A 23034-nucleotide genomic window follows, 5' to 3' on the forward strand; every position below is an offset into this window, starting at 1 on the left:
GTTCATGCTTCTTTAAAAATGGTTCTCTAAAAGTTCATGGCTATTAATGAGACTTAAGTGGGAATAATTAAACAATTACGAACCCCTTTCTACAACTTATACAGCACCATACTCACACAACAGCCCTTCATCACTTTCAGCCTCAGTTTTTATGAGGCCGTTGAATCTTTTCACAGCTCCAAGCTGGAGTTCCATATCAGCCAGGTTGCGAACCATCCAGTTTAGATAGTTAGAGACCTAGAATAAATAGTTAAGATTTGTGTCTGGAACTGGTATAGAATGTAGGAAGGAGCTCATAACCAATATTTCAGATTATTCAAAGTTGTCACTGTCTGCTCCCATGAAAGAAAATGACTAGCTTCCATTTGTCCAGAAGTCTAAATATTTGACTACTATGCCAGTCTTCTAGGTCAGTAGTTCCCAAATTCAACCCTTCCACAATCCACTTCAAAATTGCAGAAGTTCTTGACAGACCACTTTATATTTTTTTCTGCCTGTTGTAGCAATTGTAATGTGCTGTGCAAGATTCTGTATGGTTTTTAATATAATTTTTACAGCCATGCCACACACCACCTGAATGAAGCTATTAGTGGGCTATTAGTGGACGACCATTTAAAAACCCCTCTTCTAGGCCACTCAAATGCCTGTCAGTTATTATGAATAAAACTATTAGTAGGAATAAAACTATTGGGATATTATACACTTTAAATTTACCCCAGTTAATTTTTATGGTTACAGTGTTTGGCCACCAGCTGCCAGTTTGTTAAGCTTGAGGCACCTAAACGCTTAGGCCTATATTATGCTGCATATTTTCAGAAACCAATGCAGACTAAATGTCAACTTTAACACCTGACTGGAGCCTCTCCTCTTAAACTTACTTACCATCAGTGCATAGGTTAATCCCAAGCCTACAAGACCCGAAGAGAGGTTATCGTAGAGAGATTTCGTAATTGAAGCAACAGCTGCAATGAGCACTACACATGCCCCAATATACTCCTTTAAAAAAAAGGTAACATAAATCATCATAGCACACAAGGAGATAGCAACATTTTAACTATTTCTGAAACTTCAGAATCAAATACTAGGCTTTTGGATTTACTGACGCTGGTCAGGTTCTAACATTTGGCAATCAGCAAAGGATCTTTTGACCAGGCTAAGTATTGAGACAATTATAGAGGATAATCTTGAGGTGAGTACTGTATAATACTTTGACCCTGTAGAGTAATTGGATAAATTTGCACGAATGGAGTGTCCATACTGATGGGGTGAGGATGGATTTGTGTGACTGGTATGCGGATGAGTGTGTGTGGGGGTTGCACTTTGATCCCACCCACTTTTGACTGTGGCCTCATCCCCTTTTGGATTTGGGGCTTCCCACTACTGGCATGCAGTACCTGGAAAGATACCCATGAGAGATGGTGGCCATTGGGTTGAAAAAGACTCCCAGCTCTGCATTACAGAGACCATTTGCAATGGTATTAACTAAAGCCAAACTTGGATTGTCAGTTTTTCTTCTTATAATGGCCTTGATCCATTTAACTGATGTGCAACAAGCAGAAGTTAAGACTTCTCTAGCAAGCAGGATAATAATAAAGCTTTGCCTATTGAGCTTTAGCAACTGAGAATTTGGTTGTTATGCAACTGTTAAAGACACAGGAGCCTTTGCCAGAGAAAAACTGGCAGTCCTAAGCAATTCCCATGATAAAGCAAACCGTCTATTGCCATTGATATAAACTTAATGATAGACAATGTACTTGCCATCCGAACTTCCAGCCAACGATTGGCAGCTGTAAGGAAAAGGGAAGCAATGTTGTTGGAATCCGTATATTCAAGAAGCTTTTGTTTAAATCGGGATTCATACCTTTATAAAAGAGAAATGAGAGACACCCAGATGTTAGTGTGAACGTCCATTCATAATAGCAAGGTATATTTTATGGCTTGCTTATGCAAAATTAGGGATTCTTTTGAAAGGAATTGTGGAACTAGCAGTGGATTTTATATGAATAAATATAAGTAACAACAGCCTTTCCATTTATAGTCATGTCAGCAATTAGAAGGAGGATTAGAATTCAAAGAACAACTAAGTTTTAAGACTGTGTGTTGAAAGTTTTCAAAATATTGTCAGTACTCCAAAAAAGTACATTTGTGACAGTGAGTTCATTAATTTAAATTCTCTACAGAACTGTTACACAGATATAAGCAAATAGGTGCTATATTTACATATGGTGAATAATTGAGATAAAATAAAGTAGAAGGGTCATGCACTGAGCAGCAATAGTATACAGACATAGTGGATTATAAAAATATAGTTTATGAAGGTTTATTTGCCATTATATAATCATTCCCCCCCTTGCCTATTTTGATCAAATTGAAAATACCTGCCATGAGGGTCAAGAAGAAAAAGGATTTGCTATCTAGCTCTTTAATTTAGTTCTGTTTCAGAGCTAATTTTAGAAACTCAAGATCTGAATACTTTGCTGAGAGATTAGAATCCAAATGTCACTTCTGCTGCATGTAAGGCAGCTGAAATGAAGTGCCTAAATATAGCACATGAAATAGCTTGACAATAAATAAAACACAGGAGCTGGTAAATGCTCGCTTCTGTCTGGGTCAGAGGTATATCAATTATTTTGAATTCAATTTGCCTGCCTAAATTCTGAGCTTGTGCTGCCAGGCAGCAATTTCAAGGTGTCAGCTTGCCTTCTATAGACAATATCAAAGGAAGTTTTTGTTCATGCAAAGCTCTGTGGAGTCCTGTGCTAATGGTTACAAGGACATTTTTATCTTCTCAACTGGAGAAGGTTGGAATATATATATATATATCACAAGTCATGAGTTAAATACATAATGGAACATGGTTGACTTAATTTTCCCAGTGGTACAGAATGCCAATTAGCAGGAGCTGATTCTAGAAGCCTAACTAATATATGATAATCATAGTAATTAAAATATAAATAGAACTAATTTTGCTGCTTATGGTCTCCCCAGCCTCTCTATACAACTTAAAATAGCTAGCAGGATATGATGGCATAGTGCAAGTCAACACAAATACAGTACTGTAAGATGGTGTCCTTGTGCAAATTGAAACAAATGGAAACATACTGCTTCATGTCTAATTTGGCTCTTTCCCATTTTATGCCTACTTGTTGCTATAGCATTGGGGCACCAAGGCTTGCAGATGGGAGAAGAGGAAACACATCCCACAACCAGTGATCTTGACGTGCTAATTGGGACTGCTTTTCCTAAGTCAGGATGGGGAATCTTTTTCAGCCTGAAGGTGACATGCTATCATGGTCAACCTATGGAGGTCACATGCCAGCCATGGGCAGACAATGGGCAGAGCAATCTACAGTGGAACCATCTGTATGTAGAGCATTGGACGTGACTCTTAGGATAGTAGGCTGCATTGGAGCCATGCGAAAGTCAGTGGTTTCTGCCTGCCCACAGACACCTCTCTCCAGTCTCTATCCAGGCATGCAAGAGGCATGTCATACTTCAAGGACACATTCAAGCAAAAATAGAGCAGCATGGTGAGGAGTGTTGCCTGGGAAGTGTCCCAAGGGCTAAACAGAGAGGCTTGTCTGAGGGTTTCCACCCCAGACCTAAACTTTATAATTTCCAAAAAAATGCTGCGATGAATGGTGTTTGTGCAATTCACTGACACAGTTTGTGCCATTTAGTTTTGGCACTGAAAAGGACAGAGGTGGCAGGAGTTGCTTAGGGAAGAGTACGCACAACTTCCCCAACCCTTATTACAAACTAGAGCCATGTGGCACACAGCTCCCCCTGCTCATATTCTCCATCAATTCTTTTTGTGTCAAGATATGGGAACAAGACTGTTGAACATACGACAGGGCAAAGCACTGATACCAGTGCTGCAGCTGGGACCTATTACGTACAAAGCAGGTGCTCCACCATTGCATCATAGTCGCTGTACCAGGGGAATAGTGTGGAATGACGTCATGGGCATATGTGAAGTTCGGGTTTAGATGTGAGATGGATGAATATATGCCCACCCATGTTGAAGGTGCCCTTAAAGGTACTAGAGGAAGACTACACTCGGGCACTTAAATATATTACCCATTTCTATAATGTACCTTTTAAGCACTATGGTAATATAAATAGTAACACTATTATTTAGAATCTTATGGGGCTTGTTGTGGTTATCTATAGTTACCAAATTCTTCATACATAAACAGAGTGAGGCAGTTTATTCAGTACATAACTACAAAATTCCTTGCAGTTTTGAAAAACCCTTACAACTTAAAACAAAACAAATACCTGAATGCTCGTATAGTTGTTAGACCTTCCACAGTCTCTGAAAAATGAGAAAGTAATGGGAGCTGGGTACTGTCATCCAATTGCTGCAGATCCCTGAAAACAATGTTTTATTTTTAAAAAGCAGTCAGTTTCCCCCCGATAAGAAATTAAGCTTTATTTACTGGGTATTTTATTGTTAATGCAACTGTTAAAATGCAGAAGTCTAACCAGGAAACAAACTGGCAGTCTAAACCTAAAACGGTACCTGTTCTAAAGAGTAAAAATAAGGCAGGAGCTACCAGGAAAAGCAAGATGATAATCATTAATTCAGACATGGGCTAGATGTGCCATCTTTTCCATTTGTACTTCTATATATACATAAATACAAAGTCATATACCTACATATAAACAAGCCATTTTTCATACACTGTGACATACTTGTGAATTGCTTACCTTGATGCTACTCTAAAGTATTTCTGGATGAAATAGCATATGACAGCAAGAGGAGCTAGAGCTATGAGAAACACAGGTGTAACATACGAAATCACAGCAAGAGCAGATAAACAGAGCAGGGTAGAACGGCTCAAGCACTCCAGGGTGGCAGGAATGTGCTAAGCAAATAAACACACAGAATAAATCAATAAATATTAAGTGTAATGAAAATAAATCAATGCTACCATGAAATCAACATTTCCTTTTGCTATTTCTTCCCTCTTTCAAAACAAGACCATATATGGTCCTGAATAATTAATTTTAGATTTGTGTTTGATATTTGGTTTTTAAAAATTCAATAAATATTTAATAACTGTAATAATTATAATATTCAGTAAAAAGACTGTAGGATTTTTGAGAAACTTTGTATAGCTTCATTGCTCAGGCAGAAACTATTCTGCATGAATTTTTAAACAACTAATAGCACAATTAATAGCACAGGACTGGGCTGCCAATTGGGAATCTCCTGAAAGCCCATTAGGAAATTCAAAAATTGAATGTCATTCTTATTTTAATATGAATAGACCATTAATTATTGCTGTGCCTACATTCAGTATTCCTGGGTTGAACAAAGTTAGGGCTGCCACTGAAGCCTGTTACTTCTGAATTTGTGATAAACTGCTTAAGAGAAATATTGGGAAGTTATTCCTACAGTGAAATGTGACCATAAACATGTTGCAGTTTCTGAGTTAAATTTGCATGAGGGCAATGGTACTTAGTGTGGTGAATAGAGTCATGCACATGGGAAAGCAAGTCCTGCAGAAGATCGAGGCACAGTTCAGTATAAAGCAAGTAAGCAACATATTGCCTGGATTCAGATGTAATGTGAAACCATGATTTCTCCAGCTCAAACCTGCCAGATAACCATGGTTTGTTTTTTTTGTGGGGGGGGAACAAACCAGGGTCTGGAAATGCGGTTTGAAATTAGAAGAAACTGGAATTCGCATATTATTATATCTGAAATAACAGACAACTGACAGGCCACAGTTAGGGCCATTGTAGCTGCTTCACCATGAATGCAGGAGTGATTTTTGAAGCGGAGTCCTGAGCAGATGGGAAACAAAAGCAGGTCTTGTCTGCTGGACACCTAGAAGCTCATGCTACAGTGTGGGTTCTTAGTTTAGCACAAACCATGGTTTTGTGTTCCCTCTGAAGCCAGTCATTGTCAAGCTAATGGAAATGGGCTGATGCAAAAAAACAACAACCAGCCACAGTTTTAGCCAAGGTACTTTGATGTAGCTCTTCAGACCCTGAAGGTATGATAGGCTCTTTATTTATTTTTAGTATCAAATTACATTATCTTGTAATGAGATGTTCTCCTTTTTTATTTATTCTAAAGGATTTCCTCATGGAAATTTATATTAGTTATATAAAACGTTCTGACAGCATTGCTACAATGCATAAAATACTTCAATATCATTCCATAGCAACATTATTCATATTGTTCAGCTATAGTCCAAATATAGTTTGCATTTAGATTTTGCACTGAATGTGACTGGAAGAAATGAGAATTTACTTTTAGTGACTATTTTTTTTAGTGTGCCTACCTGGTCAATAGTGTTACAATCGGCTGAAAATCTGTTCAAGATACTTCCCAGGGGTGTTGTTTCAAAAAACCTGTAATAGGTAATTGAGACCACCAAGTTTGACATTGAAAGAAATTTAAAAACCGATTTAATGTCTATTTCAGTTATTTCTGGATTATGAACAATACCAAACTCCACATAACACTGGGGAATGAGAGAATTTTGTGTTATCAAATAAACTTTATATAATTCCTGATAATTAAACTACTATCAAATGTATACACATATTATAGAAGTATGAATCACTCATCAGATTCAATTCATTGCACAAATTGAATGATACAATTAAACCGAGAAAGTGTTTTCTGTTCAAAGATACAAAGAACTGCATACAAGTAACAAATTATTTGGAGGTCAAATGAATACCAAAAAGTGAAAAAGTGTAAGCTTAGCGTGATATTAATGTTTTATAAAATGACAAGGTATGATGGTTCTAAGACTCCACCCACAAATTCAGAGGAAAGCACATGGGAGGATTATATGACTTCAGATTGCAGGTGGGAAATTGCACGTCTGAATTCTCCCTTCATCCAAAAATTTAGCATGTTGGGGAGAAGGCATAATAGTCTAGAATGGGAGCATTTCATTTACTTTCCACATTTTGTGCTACAGCCCATCAAGTCAGTTATCTCTTCATTAAGTATAAACAGGAACACAAAATAATAAATATACTAAATAAAGAAAAAATTGCCTCTTCCTCATTATTCATGCTATGTTCCCTTACAATTAGAAATCAAAACCCTAATCAGGCCTCTAATGATTTCTGTGCAATTCTGTGATGCAATTCCCTCTTTGAGGCCTGTAAAAAGGCACCGTATTCCTTGAGGATGGTAAATATGAATTTGACGGGAAATTGGTCATTGACTTGTTAACATAACATAAATGATGGCCAAACATTTATTGGGTTTGGAAAGAAAGGAAATGTTATTCATTCATCATCTAAACAAGAATATATTCTGATATTAACTGTATATCTGTGTATCTGTTCAGTAAAAAATCCTTTTAATATGTTGTTTGAGATATAAAAGGTCTCAGGAGTTTAAAACCAATTCCAAATAAACTCACAGTAATCAAACAGCCATGGTAGGCTCTATTTTTCTGAACTGAAGAGTGAAACATTAGATTACTCTTCAACGTAGAGTAGACTTAAAGGAACGGAATACCACAGTGTCCATTGGGAGACTGTTGAGAGCGTCAATGGGAAGATTGTTGCAGCAGGAATAAGTAATGGACTCAGTGGGACTTTAGATGCTACTACACATTAGTATCTAAAGAGGGAGTAAGATCATTAACCCTTGGATCTAATGTTAGGTTCCAGAGTTAATGATCTTACTCCCTCTTAATGTAATGTGTATTACTTCAAATCTTGTCATGGTGCCCCCTCCCTATAGATGGTAAGATGGGGTAGACAGTGTGGTGGCCTCTAGTTGTTGCTGGACTACAATTCTCATCATCCTTGACAATTGGCCAATTGTCAGGGATGATGAGAATTGTAGTCCAGTTGTAGACTACCATGTTGGCTAGTAGTCCAACAACATCTGGAGTGCATCACATTGGCTATCTCTGTGGAAATATCTATCACTTCATATATTTCAAAATGCATCAGCCCAGCCCTACTGAGTTTTGGAGCTCACTCTGTTGAGGGCATTTGTATGTCAAAGCCCCACCATGAGAGCATGCACCACTGACCGGACATAGATCGGACAAGACAACTATGGCAAATTATAATTGTTAGAGGAACATCTCTTACGATACACCTAGAGCTCTCTCCTCCTAACAATTATATGAATTGCATGTGTAGGGGACTAGAGTGACTGATCTTTTTAGCATTTTGTTTCCTTCCAGTGCCATAATTTTATGATTCTATGATAGGACAGTAATACATTTGTGCAGTGTAATATGTAGTTGGATTGAGATAAAGGTAAAGGGACCCCTGACCATTAGGTCCAGTCGTGGACAACTCTGGGGTTGCGGCACTCATCTCGCTTTCTTGGCCGAGGGAGCCGGTGTATAGCTTCCGGGTCATGTGGCCAGCATGACTAAGGCGCTTCTGGCGAACCAGAGCAGCACACGGAAACGCCCTTTAGCTTCCCGCCGAAGCGGTACCTATCTATCTACTTGCATGGGGATATATTATTATTATTTTTTGAGTAATTGTTGTGGGACTGGATGAAGATGTACTGATCTTTAGGGTTATGAACTACGGATTAGGATAGGATTATGGTATATTGGATTAAACTGGAAATAATGGATGGGAACTCTGGGTTAGAATAGGATGCTGAGAAGGCCATTCATATGGTCTATCAATGTTTTTGTTTGCTTAGTAAAAGCCTTTTTAAAGAAACTCTATGCTATAGCAGTTCGCCCTTGGGATCTTTGGGTGCACCAAAAACAAAACAAACAAGAATTATTAATCATTTAGGTAGAACTGCATATGAAATTCTATCTTAAAACTGCATGCAACATTGTTATCACAACATTATCTTTGAATTTCATGATAGTAGAATACCTCATTGGGGCCAAAATAATTTTATTCAGCAGAAAACAATGTAGTTTCTTGGCAACTTTTAAACCAGTCCATTCTACTGCTATTGATGTTACAAGACATAATATAATTCCAAGGCAACAGAGAATGCTGAATATTCTTGTATAAGGAGAATGATTAAACTTGGATTCCTAAAAGAGAGGACAGAGAAGAAAAATGGTGAAACAAAAAACACAAAACTTGTCAGAATTGCAGGATTAATAACTGTAGGGTATTTTCCCATTTACCTGTCTACATAGCTACGGTACTTACTTCAGTCTCTCTTGATATTTATGAAAATAAAGCATTCAGCCCTTAGACTTTAGGTTTGCCAAGATACAGATATATAATTTGGCAGTGCTTGAAATTAAACATTTAAAATACAATGACTATAGCAGAAATGGGCTAGTATGCACATCTAGTTGTTACTTATCCTCAACCACTGTGCAGAAGAGCAAACTATGTCAGTCCATCAATGGAATGGACTTCTGCTTCTGCAAGGAGACAGCCTTTTCTTCTCCTCCCCACTGCTGTCTGCTATGACCCCACAAGTCTCCTCTGGAGCACTGGGGATCTTTTAGAGCAGATTGGGGGCACAGTGGGGAGAAGGAGGATGAGGAGGTTCAATTGCACAAGTAGAAGTCTGCTTGTGCAGAGTTTGGATATCACCCAAAGAATTTAAATAAAATAGATTGCTTATTTATAAAACACAAATTGCCAGAAATGATTCAATCTCATTTTTTTATTAAATAATGCCAGCATCAAATCTGACTCACAGGAACAATTAATCCCTCCTTGAAACAATTAACTTAATTATGTTGATCTTCTTTGAATCGATTCTGTCTTTTTTATTAACACAGACAGAGTTTCCATGCCTTTGCAATTTACATAAGATATAATTCTTTAGTTGAGAATAATGGTTTTACAGGAAAATGAAAGAGTTTTAGAAAATATAATTGTAATGGTTGCTTCAATTCTTAACTCTTCTAATGAGTTAATTATGATTAATAGTGATGTAGGGCTGCAGAAGGGGAACGCACATCATGAGGTCATGCCATGAAAGAATTTCAATAGATGTTTACAGAAAATTGTGAGTACAAACACTGAGATACCATGTTTGGTGGCAGCCCGATATATCCACATTCCGTGTTCAAAATACTTGTGCTATCTTGTTCGCATGACGAAATATGTGCTTTTAAAGATTCATAATGCAATCCTAAAATGTCACTCAGAAGGAAATCCCATTGAGTTCAATGGGATTTACTCCCTAGTAAAATGGTTGAAGACTGCATTGCAACAGTACTGCAAATGCATAAAATACTTCTTTTTAAACCATTTGTATTAGCTAGAATGCTACATCCCAGAAAAACAACAACAACATAGTAGTACTCTCTATTCATGCTGTTTTCAAGGACCACTTGAAATGTAAACAACTTCAGAGAGCATATGACTTTTGTATAGTATATACCTGAGCAGAAAACTAGGACGATATTACTTTGCATCAAGAGATCAGTGTTGGGATCTTAGAAGGCACCATACCTCACAAACAGAGCAGTTCTTCTCTGTGGGCCCCACCTTGAAAGCAATAGCATCATATGTCCACTGCGCCAGCCAGAAGTCAATGGACACCATAACAGAATGCTTTAGGAGTTGTGAAAGAACCAGCAAAGGCAAGAGGAGGAATCCTGCTGAGCTAAGGTATTTCCCACATGCTCGCCAAGGCATCTTTGCTCTTTGGTGAAGGACAGAAGATAGATTGTCGTCATCATCACTTTCTGGAATTTCATCTGTAAAGGAATATTGTACTGTAAAATAATCCTTCTAGGAAAATCTCACCTCTCTCCCCCTCATCTTTATGTAGTGCTAACAATACCTTAAGTCCTGGAAAAACAGGACTAGCATTTTTTGCCCATAGACCACAAGTAGCTAACTTGTGGCCTTCAGGAAGTTGCTGGAACAATTCCCATCAGCCACAGCTAGCATGGTCAATGCTCCACAGGGGCAGCATGTCCCATTTCTCTGCTTGAGGCAAAATGGGAAGTGTTGCCTTGCCGGTGTCGTCTGCCCTGCTGCTGCCAGAGCAGCAGTACTGGTTAATGGCTGACCTAGCCCTGATGCTCAAGGATAATGTAGTTCAACAACATATAGAAGGTTAAACTACTTCCAGAGGTGATCTAACATGTTTAATCTTTGCATTTTTATTCACAAGAAGGCCCCCGTTCAAGGGGACTTACTAGCAAGCAAGTATGCAACAGATTGCAGTTTTCTTCCAGTTTGTCCGTTTTGCTGTAGGTGGGGTGAGTAGACACATGAACTGAAAACCTCCAAATATTATGTAGATATTTTCAGGTGTTTTGTGCGTATATTCAAATGGATACAAAGGAGTATGTCAATGCAGACAGACTAAAGCACTGATACAAATCTAAAGAGAGGATATTTTAACATATCTACACAGATTCCAGTGGCTCCTTTCAAGGATAAACAACTTTTACATAATGTGGTGTCTTAAGAATTCTATGATAGAAAATAAAAGCTCTCTCTCTCTCTCTCTCTCTCAAAAAAAGTAAAATAGTAGAAGGTCTGTTGACTAGCCATTCATTATTCTCACATTACTCTCACATTTAAAGAGTGTTTAAATTATTTAACAGATCTTCACAATTTTCTCGGGACACCATGATTTATAGATGCATGGAGTAATCTAATCTTAGCAGTCCACAAGAAAAGTGACCCTTGTATTACTTCTGAAGTCTTTCACAATGAAATAAATACCTACATGTGCATGAATGTTCAATTATGGCTCTAACGTGCAGTTAAAATTAGTTCTGCTGAAACAAGAATCTCCTATTAAACTTCTGCTAGCAAACAAAGAATACCTTTGACTTGTACATAAGCAGTTCAAAATAAAGTATTGGCGTTGTGAACTATTGTCAAGGACAGAATGACAAAAAATTATTCAGAAAAGTCCTGTTTGGAATGCAACTTCACCTTCATCCTCTTCTTCATCTTGCAGAAGAGTTTCTTGAGAATTCTTTGTCCTTTGGAGGTTTGTCCTGTCTAATACAGCTTTTCGTTCGATTAAGGTCTCCTAAAAGCAGGAGAAACAAGTGACACTGAGTGTACAGGTTTTTCATTTTTAAAGGTTTTGTTTCCAAACAATTATATTTTCAAATCAATCTGCTGTTAGAAATGAAGCGAGTGCAATGCATTTAACTGTCATGAATTAATAATCCCCTAGGCATACACATACACACCGGGCTCTCAAGATAGCCAATGCCATCTATCACTTGAGGGTGAAGCAGACATAATGGCAGCTCAGCCATTAACTAAGATTAAGAGATCAGGATATGCGTTTCAACACCAGGGTTTGGAGCATCACTGCTAAATTCAACAACAATCAGATTATACCTAGCTATGGCCAAGAGGGTGAGCATAATTCACAAATGAGAGATAATGTACTGAGTAAGAGAGAGTGAGTTCTAGCTAATAGGGATAGTTACTTCAGGCAACTGATTAATTAAAAAAATAATCAATTACAAAGGTCTGTTGGCACCACACCTCTGATCGTCCTGCTTCTATTCAGTATTCACCTTTTAAACATCTTTCCCAATATGTAAACATAATACTGGACACTGCAGAACAAACCCCCTTGTGCTAGTGTGCCTTTATGGATGGGGCAGAGGTGTCCTGAAAGGGTGTTATCGCAAAAGGGTGGTGTCCTGCCAGCAGTCCACATAATGCTTTGAAATGGGGTGTTGCAGGAGGTGGTGTGGGGGCTGCCCAGGACCCACTGATTCCCAAGCTGGTTCCACTGCAACATATGATGGCACCAGGGTCATTTTGGGCTCGATTCTTGTGCCACTCCCAGGTTGTTGCAGCAATTTCCCTCCTGCTGCCTTCCACCTTGCCTGGTGTCAGCTGCAGGGCTGAAGTCCTACCACTCTGTTAAGCTCTAGTCCGAGGCCATGGTTTGAACTGCATCCTAAGTCAACCAATTTCTTCTTCGTATGTTATGACCTTACTTTTATTTACTATGGTCAAATTCCAGTTTTCTTATGCAAGAACATCTCTTTGGGAAGGTTGATTCAAACGTGGTTTCAGGTACAGACCATACAGAAGAATAACACCCCCCTTGACAAATTGTGTGATGAAGGATTATTGCATAACTCCTGATATGTGCCACTAGAAGGGACCCCTCTTCCACATTCTGGTGGCCTCTGCTGCTGCAGACTGGCAAGCAGGGGGACATCATCTCTGCAGAGGCCCCCTGTTGCACCCACAGGTGAATGAAAAGCTATCTCTGGGTATGTTCGGATTACCGCTTACTTGATATCAAGTGTCCTCCCATTACTAGTTTCTGAGACTGCGTGCATGTGATGCTGCCACAATCCATATCGATCTTGTAGTTTCTTGACAAAAACTGCTGTTCGATGTGTTTTTTCTCAAACTAGCTTCAATCTGACTAGAAAACTACAGTAGATGTAGAGTAAGTCATCTCACATATGCAGGTCAGCACATTATGTGCAGATGACAGCTTAATGAATAGGAGGGGTTTTTGGGGGTGTGTGTTCTGGACACACACACCAAAAAGATCATACACACCAGGGGAATGCTTTCCCAACCTTTCTTTGATGTGAACAACACTGTGCAACTGTGGCTTGAAATGCAGCAGGGGAAAATTACTAATGTGAAAATAGCTTCTGTCTGGCAGTGTTCCTGCTGGTGGTAGCTGGTGTATGGCTTCAAAACAGGCAAGGCTAGTGATTGATATATTTGATTAAAAGCTAGTCCATTTGTCAGAGAAGGTTCCGATCTGGACCCTTCTGCACCCCCAGCCTGGAGCTGGCACAGGAAGGAAGACAAAACAACTGCCCCATCTCTAACTGCCACCCTGGTTGGCACAAATGGGATGGGTTTGGTAATGGATCCCCCACTTTGTTCTTCCCTGCTGGATTCTGGACTGCCCTGCTATTCATTTGAATTTCATTTATCATTCCGTATTTTTGAACTACAAATGCTTCAGGTAATGTAAACCTAAAGAAAAACAAAACTGGCCTTCTCCAGATCTTGGTCCTGTCGATTCATGAGTGTTTTCCAGTGTTCAAAGAGCTCGGATTCTGATTTCTGAATATCTTTGAGAGTGCCTTCTCTTTGAATGGTACCATCTTTCATTGCAATAATCTGAAACAGTTTTAAGATGTAGCTTGTCAATAAAGTCTGTTCTTTAAAAAAAACAAAACCACACATTAAAAGCTGCTTTAATTGGTATACATGTTTTTAACTCTTATTTAATTCCTGCTAGGTTTCTTTCTTTTTTGATTATATATTTATTTTAATTGCTTAAAGGAGGGCTTGTTCTCTCTCATCCAAAGATAGTTTTAAACTTCACATAACTTGTGAATAACAAGCAGAATTAAGCTATGTGTTAAAAAATTATTATTCTAATAGGTGAACTTGTTTTGAGTGTGCAATGCCACTCTTTTTAGAAAGTCTATCGTGGTGCTTTAAAAGGAGCTGTCTTTCAAATTGTGCTTAGTTCCTTTCTTTTGGGTCTACTTACATACTTAATCTTTTGGCATTTTTATGGACTGAACCTAAATGTCACTGACAATGGTCCATTTTATCTTTGTCATAAGGTATATACAATATTACCTAAAAATTATCTATGACAGCTGCAAGCACACCAAGAAGCTGTCTTAATCACAAGCAATATAGGGAGATAGAGTCCCTTCCCAACTTCTGCTCCCATATTTAATGGTCATTGCACTTCAACTCCCCACCAGTTCCAGCAAGCATGACTAATGGAGAGGAATGACTGCAATGATTCAATGAATGATTCACAACCTTTGGAGGGCCACAGGTTCCCCACTCCTGAAGTAAAGTGTGAATTGGTTCCAGGACTTGCTGTTACATTACCTATGATGGGGTTGCCAAGGGCTATGGCAGTGCAAAGTCACAAAATATATATAGGGCTGTAAAGATGTTAGGACAGCACACAAGCAGATGGATCATTAAATACCCATTTCATTGAAGTCAGTTTTCTTTAAGAGTGCTTATCTTTTGTTGAACCAGGCATGCAAACATATACAAGCAGGTTGTGAATATTAGCAAATCACTTTTTTCTTCTATATTCAAAGAAAGCTTCATCACCCAATCAGCATGGGGCAGATATTGTAGTTTGTGGGTAACCAGAACAACAGTCCTCTTGTCATTTCTTAGCATATTCAGGATTCCTTCTTGCATGAGGTGGTCGCTCAAGTGAATATCCAGTGCAGAAAAAGGATCATCCTAACCAAGACAAAATATATTTCCTCAGTAATGGTGCACTGTTACTTTTGCAGGAGAAGTAGCTTTTGTTTTGTCATATTTTTTGTGTCCTTCCAAGAAAGGTGGAACCTTCCATACAAATCCTACTATATGAATGAAAACAAAACTTTCTAGTTGTGCAATAAAATAATGTAAAATAAATTCACATGAATTTCTTTCTTTCAAAATTGTTCATAGCTTCTGAGCAAAAAGATGCTAAAACCTATCACTGTACCATCCATTCTGGAATACTTATAATGGTCTCATTTTCATGGTGTCATATCACTGTATCTTGAATATTAATTAATATAATATTAGCATTGTGCAGGTGGATGCCTATATGCGGGCAGTACAACAGAATTTTGCAAGCCTCAGTTTAGAGAGTGGATTTAGTTATGGCCAACTTACCAGGAATACAACATTTGTGTGTTGGTAGAGAGCTCTTGCCACACTGATCCGCTGGCGTTGACCTCCAGAAAGATTAATGCCCTGGAATAAAAGACAAAACAATTCAGTTTGAAAAGCTATATAATCAGTTCTGAAGCATCATTGCTCAAATTTTGCTTTAATAAATCTTCATATGGGAGTGACTTTGAAAAAAGATAGAAATACCAAATGCTGTTAAACAAGGCAGCCAGTACTGTATCTTCATTCACATTCTTCAAAATATTGACCCTATTGTTAACAATTTACAAATCACTTTTAAAATACAAGTGTTTCATCAATGACTTTCACTACAGCTCCTGAAGTCAATATGAGGAACTATGTCTGCAACAGTTTAAGGAACTTGTGGCTCTCCAGATGTTGCTGAACTCCCATAATTCTGGACCATTGACCATGCTGGCTGGGGTTGATGGGAGCTGGAGTCAAACACCATATCGGTCACAAGTGCCCCATCCCTAGTATGTGATATAAAGACTTGACTAAGACACTTATAGAAGGGGTGGGAATTCTATTGCACTCCATATATTGCAGGGGCACTGCTCACATTATCCCTGATAATTGGTCATGCTAGATGGAGGATCACAGGTTTCCCATCCCATGAGATATGGATCTGTCTCATGTGTGAAAACCCAACACTTTATCCCATTGTATTTTGACAATGTTATCTCTGAAAACATACACTGCTACAAGATGAAACCTTGTTTGTGCAGCTCATTTGCAATGCTTTATATTCTTCCTGTCTTATCCTTGGTGTTTTTTTCCAAATCTTCTATGTTGCACCTTAGCTATTCTTAGTTTTCGTGTGCTCTGCGTCAGCTTCCCTTACTGACTATGCTTCTATCTCATCCTTCAACTAGATGCCTTGATCTCATGTAGGAGATCCAGCAAACCAGTAACATCTGCTTTGTCTTTGATTATCAGAACACCCAATAAGTTTTACCCCAATTCAACTTTGTCCCCAACTGAAATCCTGTTACTTTCTCATATAAAAGCAGCAGCTACCATTTATTTATATAAATAAATAAATTTCTGTCATATTAAGGAGCATCTTGCTAGTTCCTACTTAAATTGGAATGTTGAAAAATATCATTCACTAATACATGCTAGATTACTAAAATTCTTATTTTATTCAGTAAATATATACCTCAAATACAATATTTCAGTGAGATCAGGAGTGGTGACTCCAGATTGGAAAACCCCCCACTTTGTTAGATGAAACTTTAACATTGTTTCAGACATGTAAAGCTTTCAAACCAATAATATCAATTTGCTTTACAAATTGGTTTTGTCAAATAACAGTTAGAATTTCAAGAACACATGACAAGTTTGGGTGCTTAATTAAAAAACAAACAAACATATTGCATATGGTCACTCACCCTTTCTCCAACTTGTGTTTGGTCTCCATGAGGAAGTATGTCAATATCAGGCTGAAGAGAGCAAGCATCAATTACTGCCTTGTACCTGTGGAAACAGAACTGGTAATTGTCAATTCACCTAGAGACTGCCTCACAAGCACATTTTACCTGCTTTTAAGAGCAAAATTAATCAGCTGGAGAAGTCACACGCTGGAAAATGCATGTTTGCTAAGCACTAATTGTTCTAATGGGAACTCTGTTCCAGGCAAATAAATGCCATTTTAGCTAATAATGCACTATACTACAGGTAGTCCAAAGGTTAGAAATAAATGAAGCATTCCCTGGTTCTGTTGCTGGGATCAATCCTCTGAGGAGATGAAGGGCTTATCCACACATCCTCTTGTCCCACTGCTTTTCCCCAGGAAAAATGGCTCTTTAGCACTCAATAGGAGCAAATGGCAATTGGGTTTTCTGTGGATTATTGTTTATTCTGATGAAGAGCTAAAGAGTGGGATTTTCCTGGGAAATAAGTGGGGTAAGGGGGAAACTATGTGGACTTGTGCTTTCTAGGCAAGTGGAAGTGTGGATGAACCCTAACATACATCTACAATGCAACCCTTTCCTTCTGATTCACGTGGGTACAAATCATGCTGCCAGACACAACCTTCAACATATAGCAAGGGACTATGAGTCTTTGAGTAGGAAGCTGTAGGGCCTTGGAGAACAGGTGTTTCTCTCATTACTCCTTCCTGTTGAGCACTGTGGCCCAGAAGGAAAATACTGAAAATAAACCACTGGCTGCACAGGAGATGTAGTCAGGAAAAGTTTGGTTTCTTGGACAATGGTCTCTGCTTTCTTGAGGAAGGACTTCTGGCAAGAGATGGGTTGCACCTCACATAATGCTGGCAAAAAGTCTCCCCACACAATTGGACCATGCCATTTAGAAAGCAGCTTTACATATTGAATCACTTTTGTGACACATCTGCCATGTGGAAATGTTTTACAGTTGCTTCCTTGTGGGTGATGTAATGCTTAGACTGGTACTCAGTCAAGAAGGTGTGTTATACCTGCAGTCAATACTGAACTTTTAAGGAAGGATCACTGCTCAATATGATTGAATGTTTTAAATCATTACAGTTCAAAGACCGTCACCTCTGTCATAACAATTCAACATTTGTACTATGTAACCAGGAGAGGAGTACTGTCAACAGCAATAAAAAACGTTCACTATAAGGGTGGTAAGATAGACTTACTATTATTTGCATTTACAAGGCATTTAAGTACACTAACCTTTGTGTATTAAAAGGGCTTTCAAAAGTGATATTTTCTTCTACAGTAGCATTTAGCAACCATGGTTTCTGGGAAGCATATGCCACCGATTCTCTTTTCCTGGAAACAAACAAACAAAAAACCACAGAAGGACTTTGTTTTATTTTACTGAAACAGACATGGAAATTATTCTTCATTAATGTAGTCATCAATGTTTTATTTTAAACATCAATTAATAGTCCATCTCTATCCTAAAAAAAGGTATATTTTCACAAGAGATGTGTCCCTGGTAAAATGTTACTGTGCTTAAGGTTACAGTCAGGTTAGTCTGTAATAGCTTTAAATTCTGATTTTTGTATTGCAAAAGGCATCTTTTTTGGGGGGTAGCAAAAGCTGTTGTAAGTGGCTCTAGATTAATATTACATTGCCCTATAAATACGAAGGATACCATAGTCAAAAAGGTTTTATCTAACTCATCCTTGAGTCCCCATCTGTTGTTGGACTACAACTCCCATCATCCCTAACTAGCAGGACCAGTGGTCAGAGAAAGGCTAACCCAACTGAAAGGACTTTATTGGATCATGGTTTTTCAGCAATTTTTTCTGTTACAGAAAGAGCTCTGAGTTGTTTTCAGAGAGGAAACTTGTATCCATCACCATAATATGTAAGCCGGGTGCACTTGCATTCGGCAGTGCAGTGGGCAACAGATGTTGGGGAGTGAAGATGCTCCTGAAGAGGTCTAACAAGTGGCCAGATAATATTTTAGCCACCAAAGCAGCTGAAGACTCCTGTGGTGGCAGCTGGGCCTGGAAAAGAGGCCAAAGTTTTTTGAGCTGGGTTAGGGGTTGGGGTTTTACTCCCCATGGGGAGCCTCACTGTGGTAGAAAATGGCTCTTACTAGTGCCTGGCATAGGAGTCAACCTCTAGGGGCTGAGATCTCTCCCTCCCAATAAAATATTTGAGGGAGTCCCCAAGTTGATGGGCACTGCCATTTAAATAGTGTGTGCACACTGTGTTTTGTGACAGATTATAAGGGGTGGGGCTTTCCTGCTCCACCCCAAATAATTTATTCAAGATTTGCACCCCTGGTGCATGGAAAAGAGAGAAGAAATCTGAACAGCACTTTTAAGGGATCCTGTGCATGCTACAACAACTTTCTGGGGCCAGTAGCTTTGCCTGGAGGCCAGAGCCTGTAGGGGGGCATAAACCTAGCCTGATGCCATGGCTTATACCACATGTTGTACTACATGGGCTTCCAGATGCCCTGGTGATTCAGCTAGACAAGGATGACCTGGTTAGCAGCAAGGGCATAGATCTCATTTTCACAGCAACCACTGAACTTGAGGCCCTGCATGGGGGACATCCTAAAACGCACTGGCAAGGTGGGCTTGGAGCTCATAGGTGCCTACCGTAACCAGAAGAAAGTGAACAAGGCAATGTTCCACACAGTGTCTCACCTGGGGGGGCCCAGGTAATTCAGCCCCCTAGCATTACGTTCAGTAATGTTGATCTCTACAGGCCTGATGGCATACACTTATCACTGATGAGCAATGAGGGTTGGCTGCTGGACATCTACTGGGGCCTATGAGATTGGTTGCAGATGTGAGAGGTATGGTGGTGAACAAGCAAGGTGGGGCTGACTCAGGTGGTGCAAAAGGCATTGGACTGGATCGTTAGTCTAGACAAAGGGGGTGGGATGGAGCCCTACTCCCTTCCTAGCTCAAAGAAACAGCATACCCCTGTAAAAGGATCCAGGAGGAAGGATTCTATCTAAATGCCCAGACGGGGGAGGGGGGGTTAACAGGCTGTAGAACTCCCCAAATGGCACCTTGGAAGGATCACCACAGCTGGATGTGGATCATAGGGTGATGCATAACCCAGGATTGACCCTGAAGGAATAATTAACTAGTACCTGGTTTCAGTGTCAACAGCTGTTTCTCTTTCTGGGCTGGAGGAAAAGGTACAGTATATCGTAAAATGGCAGTATTAATGCACTTTTGCAAATACTTTAGATATGCCTGAGTTCTAAAATCAAGAGAAGTAAATAAATGACATATACATTGACAAATTATATATAGATGCAGTCATAGTAAAAAGAAAGTACACTCTCTTTGAATTCTGTAGTTTTACATTTCAAGACATAATAACAATAATCTGTTCCTTAGCAGGTCTTAAATTTAGGTAAATACAACCTCAGGTGAACAACACCACACAACTTATTACACCGTGTCATGCATATATCTATACATTTTCATTTCCTATTCTGTTATGACTGTGATTTGACTCCCCCCACTCTACTGTATCAAACAGAACACAGTTGTCCGACAATCATTTGGATAATAGTTCACTTTGTTGTACAGGTACTTTTATGTTGGTTGATAAGGGGGTGGGAAGGATCTGAATCTAATTCACACTTTTAATACCTCTCTTCAGAAAGCAACTTGTAGAATCAAGATGTAATTGTGATAGAGGGCTTGGTACTATATATACATAGATGGTTTTCTTTCTTTCTCCCCCCGCCCTTCTTCCTCCTGTCTTGTTTTTTTATTGTATCTTTTGTTGAAAACTTGCAATAAATTTTAATATATACCGGTACGTTACATTCTGAAGCTTCAATGTTATACACACTGCTTTGAAATTAATCTCCATGTTAAACATGTTTCACATGTGACTTTTTTGTGTTTTAGTTTATAGGTGGGGGAAAATCTGATCTAGTGTATGATACTATGTATTAAGATATTGAAACTGTCTATTTTGCTGAGCAAAAGTATCTAGATATCATCTCATAACTAGGATAAGCTAGGGAAGAAAACTAATAGACATGACAAAAATCCCAGGACCTGGGAAATAAGTAATTATCTATTTCCATCTCTGCAGGAGTTGGTACACGAACACTCTTCAGAAAAGCAGCATGAAGCAGACGAGCTACGTCAAAGCAAAGTGTGTACCTTTTGGTATCTTGCCTTTTAGGCTAGAAGACTAAGGAGTGTTATAAGTAAAATAAATAAATAAGTAAAAACTATGCCAACACATGTTCATCTGCCCAGTGGCGTAGCGTGGGTTGTCAGCACCCGGGGAAAGGCAAGTAATTTGCGCCCCCTAACCCATGGATTTGCGCCCCCTAACCTGTGGATTTGCCTTAACCCCAGATGTTGCGCCCGGTGCGGCCGGCCCCCCCTGCACCCCCCACGCTACGCCACTGCATCTGCCTAATAGATACTTTCATTCCATTTGGTTCTATAAAATGGGATGTGTAAATAAGAAAAAAAAGAAATGTCAAGAGAGCAAGAAAAATTAAGTAAAAGCTGAAATGTTTAATAAAGAATCATTTCAGACAGTTAATACTGTAAAGCCAAACTGTACAGTACTTTGTTTCTTCGCAACACAATAGATTTAGGATAGCATGATGAGCAAGAATCATGTGTATTACTATACCTGACATCTTCCCCTGTCTCGCTGTCAGGAATGCTGCATCATCAGTAAAAAAAAAAAGGGAACAAAAGAATATTGTTCATACAGGTACTTATGAACTGTTTGCTCACAGGAGGATTAACGACATTATTCTACTTTGCATGAATGCTGCAAAATATTTTTTCATAGACTTGCTTCAAATTGAGGTCAACAGCATCTTACTTCAGGCACTTTACAATATTTTAGCAGTCAACCTGATGCAATATGAACAACCAGTGCAAGACTCCAGTCACATGGCTTGATTTGCCACCATCTTTCTTGAATGTTTGGTGGTTATGAGAAGCTTATATTTAGTACTTTAAAAATGTTCATGTGAGCTGCAGTGGAATAAAACTTGCATTAAAGACTTAAAGGTGAACATGAAGGAACCCTCATGAATCCTAAAAGTTTACGTTGCTGAGTTATGCCAATTCTTGGTGGGCTTGATATATATTGTGATACAGCAAAGTGAGAATGCAAATGCTATGCTGAAAGTAGGATTTGTCTAAAAGTTATTAGTGCGGGTTCCAACCAATGGACATCATATGGAGAAATTAGGTTGCTAATACCTACATTTAAGTATGCCAGAACAGCATACTGTATATTGAAATTATGGTTCCATGGTGAAGAATGATGTAGGTACCATATATTTTTTAATAGGACCCTAACCACAGGGACGCGGGTGGCGCTGTGGGTAAAAGCCTCAGCGCCTAGGGCTTGCCGATCGAAAGGTCGGCGGTTCGAATCCCCGCGGCGGGGTGCACTCCCGTTGTTCGGTCCCAGCGCCTGCCAACCTAGCAGTTCGAAAGCATGTCAAAGTGCAAGTAGATAAATAGGGACCGCTTACTAGCGGGAAGGTAAACGGCGTTTCCGTGTGCGGCTCTGGCTCGCCAGAGCAACGATGTCACACTGGCCACGTGACCCGGAAGTGTCTCCGGACAGCGCTGGCCCCCGGCCTCTTGAGTGAGATGGGCGCACAACCCTAGAGTCTGGCAAGACTGGCCCGTACGGGCAGGGGTACCTTTACCTTTTTAACCACAAAGAACCCATACTGTTAAGTCATCTCCCTAATGCCTGCTGTTACAGGATTTCTCTTTTGTAAATTTATTTCAACTAATGTTGAGAAGCATGCTTTTCCATTTTGTAACTCCTCCTCCTCAGAGAGTAATTGCTTAATAGCATTTAATAATTAGCATTTGCATATAAATATGATCAATAATTTAGTTTTACTCCATTAGTGAGAGCAATGGCGACTGGCTGCACTTCAACCAAAGGCAGGAGCAGAACTGGATGCCTGCCTCTCAAAAGGTTGCAGCTTGCCTTTTGACCACTAGGTGGAACAACCAACCCA

General features: G+C 39.2%; 1 protein-coding gene across 6 annotated transcripts in view; it reads right to left on the minus strand.

The window, feature by feature from the left end:
• The window catches only part of ABCC8 (ATP binding cassette subfamily C member 8), a 57650-nt gene that overhangs the window by 6994 nt on the left and 27622 nt on the right, over positions 1 to 23034 (minus strand). For 5 of the 6 annotated variants that reach the window (XM_028732663.2, XM_028732653.2, XM_077930954.1 and 2 more), the window contains 16 exons: positions 21669 to 21701; positions 20146 to 20181; positions 18255 to 18353; positions 16986 to 17070; positions 15574 to 15654; positions 15010 to 15147; positions 13915 to 14040; positions 11848 to 11947; positions 10402 to 10649; positions 8848 to 9014; positions 6300 to 6369; positions 4714 to 4871; positions 4282 to 4374; positions 1759 to 1861; positions 883 to 996; positions 117 to 237 (listed from right to left, as the gene is read on the minus strand). In XM_028732663.2, coding sequence (XP_028588496.2) covers positions 117 to 237; positions 883 to 996; positions 1759 to 1861; positions 4282 to 4374; positions 4714 to 4871; positions 6300 to 6369; positions 8848 to 9014; positions 10402 to 10649; positions 11848 to 11947; positions 13915 to 14040; positions 15010 to 15147; positions 15574 to 15654; positions 16986 to 17070; positions 18255 to 18353; positions 20146 to 20181; positions 21669 to 21701 — 1772 coding nt within the window. The remainder of the gene's footprint in view (positions 1 to 116; positions 238 to 882; positions 997 to 1758; positions 1862 to 4281; positions 4375 to 4713; positions 4872 to 6299; positions 6370 to 8847; positions 9015 to 10401; positions 10650 to 11847; positions 11948 to 13914; positions 14041 to 15009; positions 15148 to 15573; positions 15655 to 16985; positions 17071 to 18254; positions 18354 to 20145; positions 20182 to 21668; positions 21702 to 23034) is intronic. The other variant, XM_028732671.2, reaches the window with a different exon arrangement.

The sequence above is a fragment of the Podarcis muralis genome, chromosome 1 (genome assembly GCF_964188315.1).
Source record: "Podarcis muralis chromosome 1, rPodMur119.hap1.1, whole genome shotgun sequence".
NCBI classification, from domain to species: Eukaryota; Metazoa; Chordata; class Lepidosauria; order Squamata; family Lacertidae; genus Podarcis; species Podarcis muralis.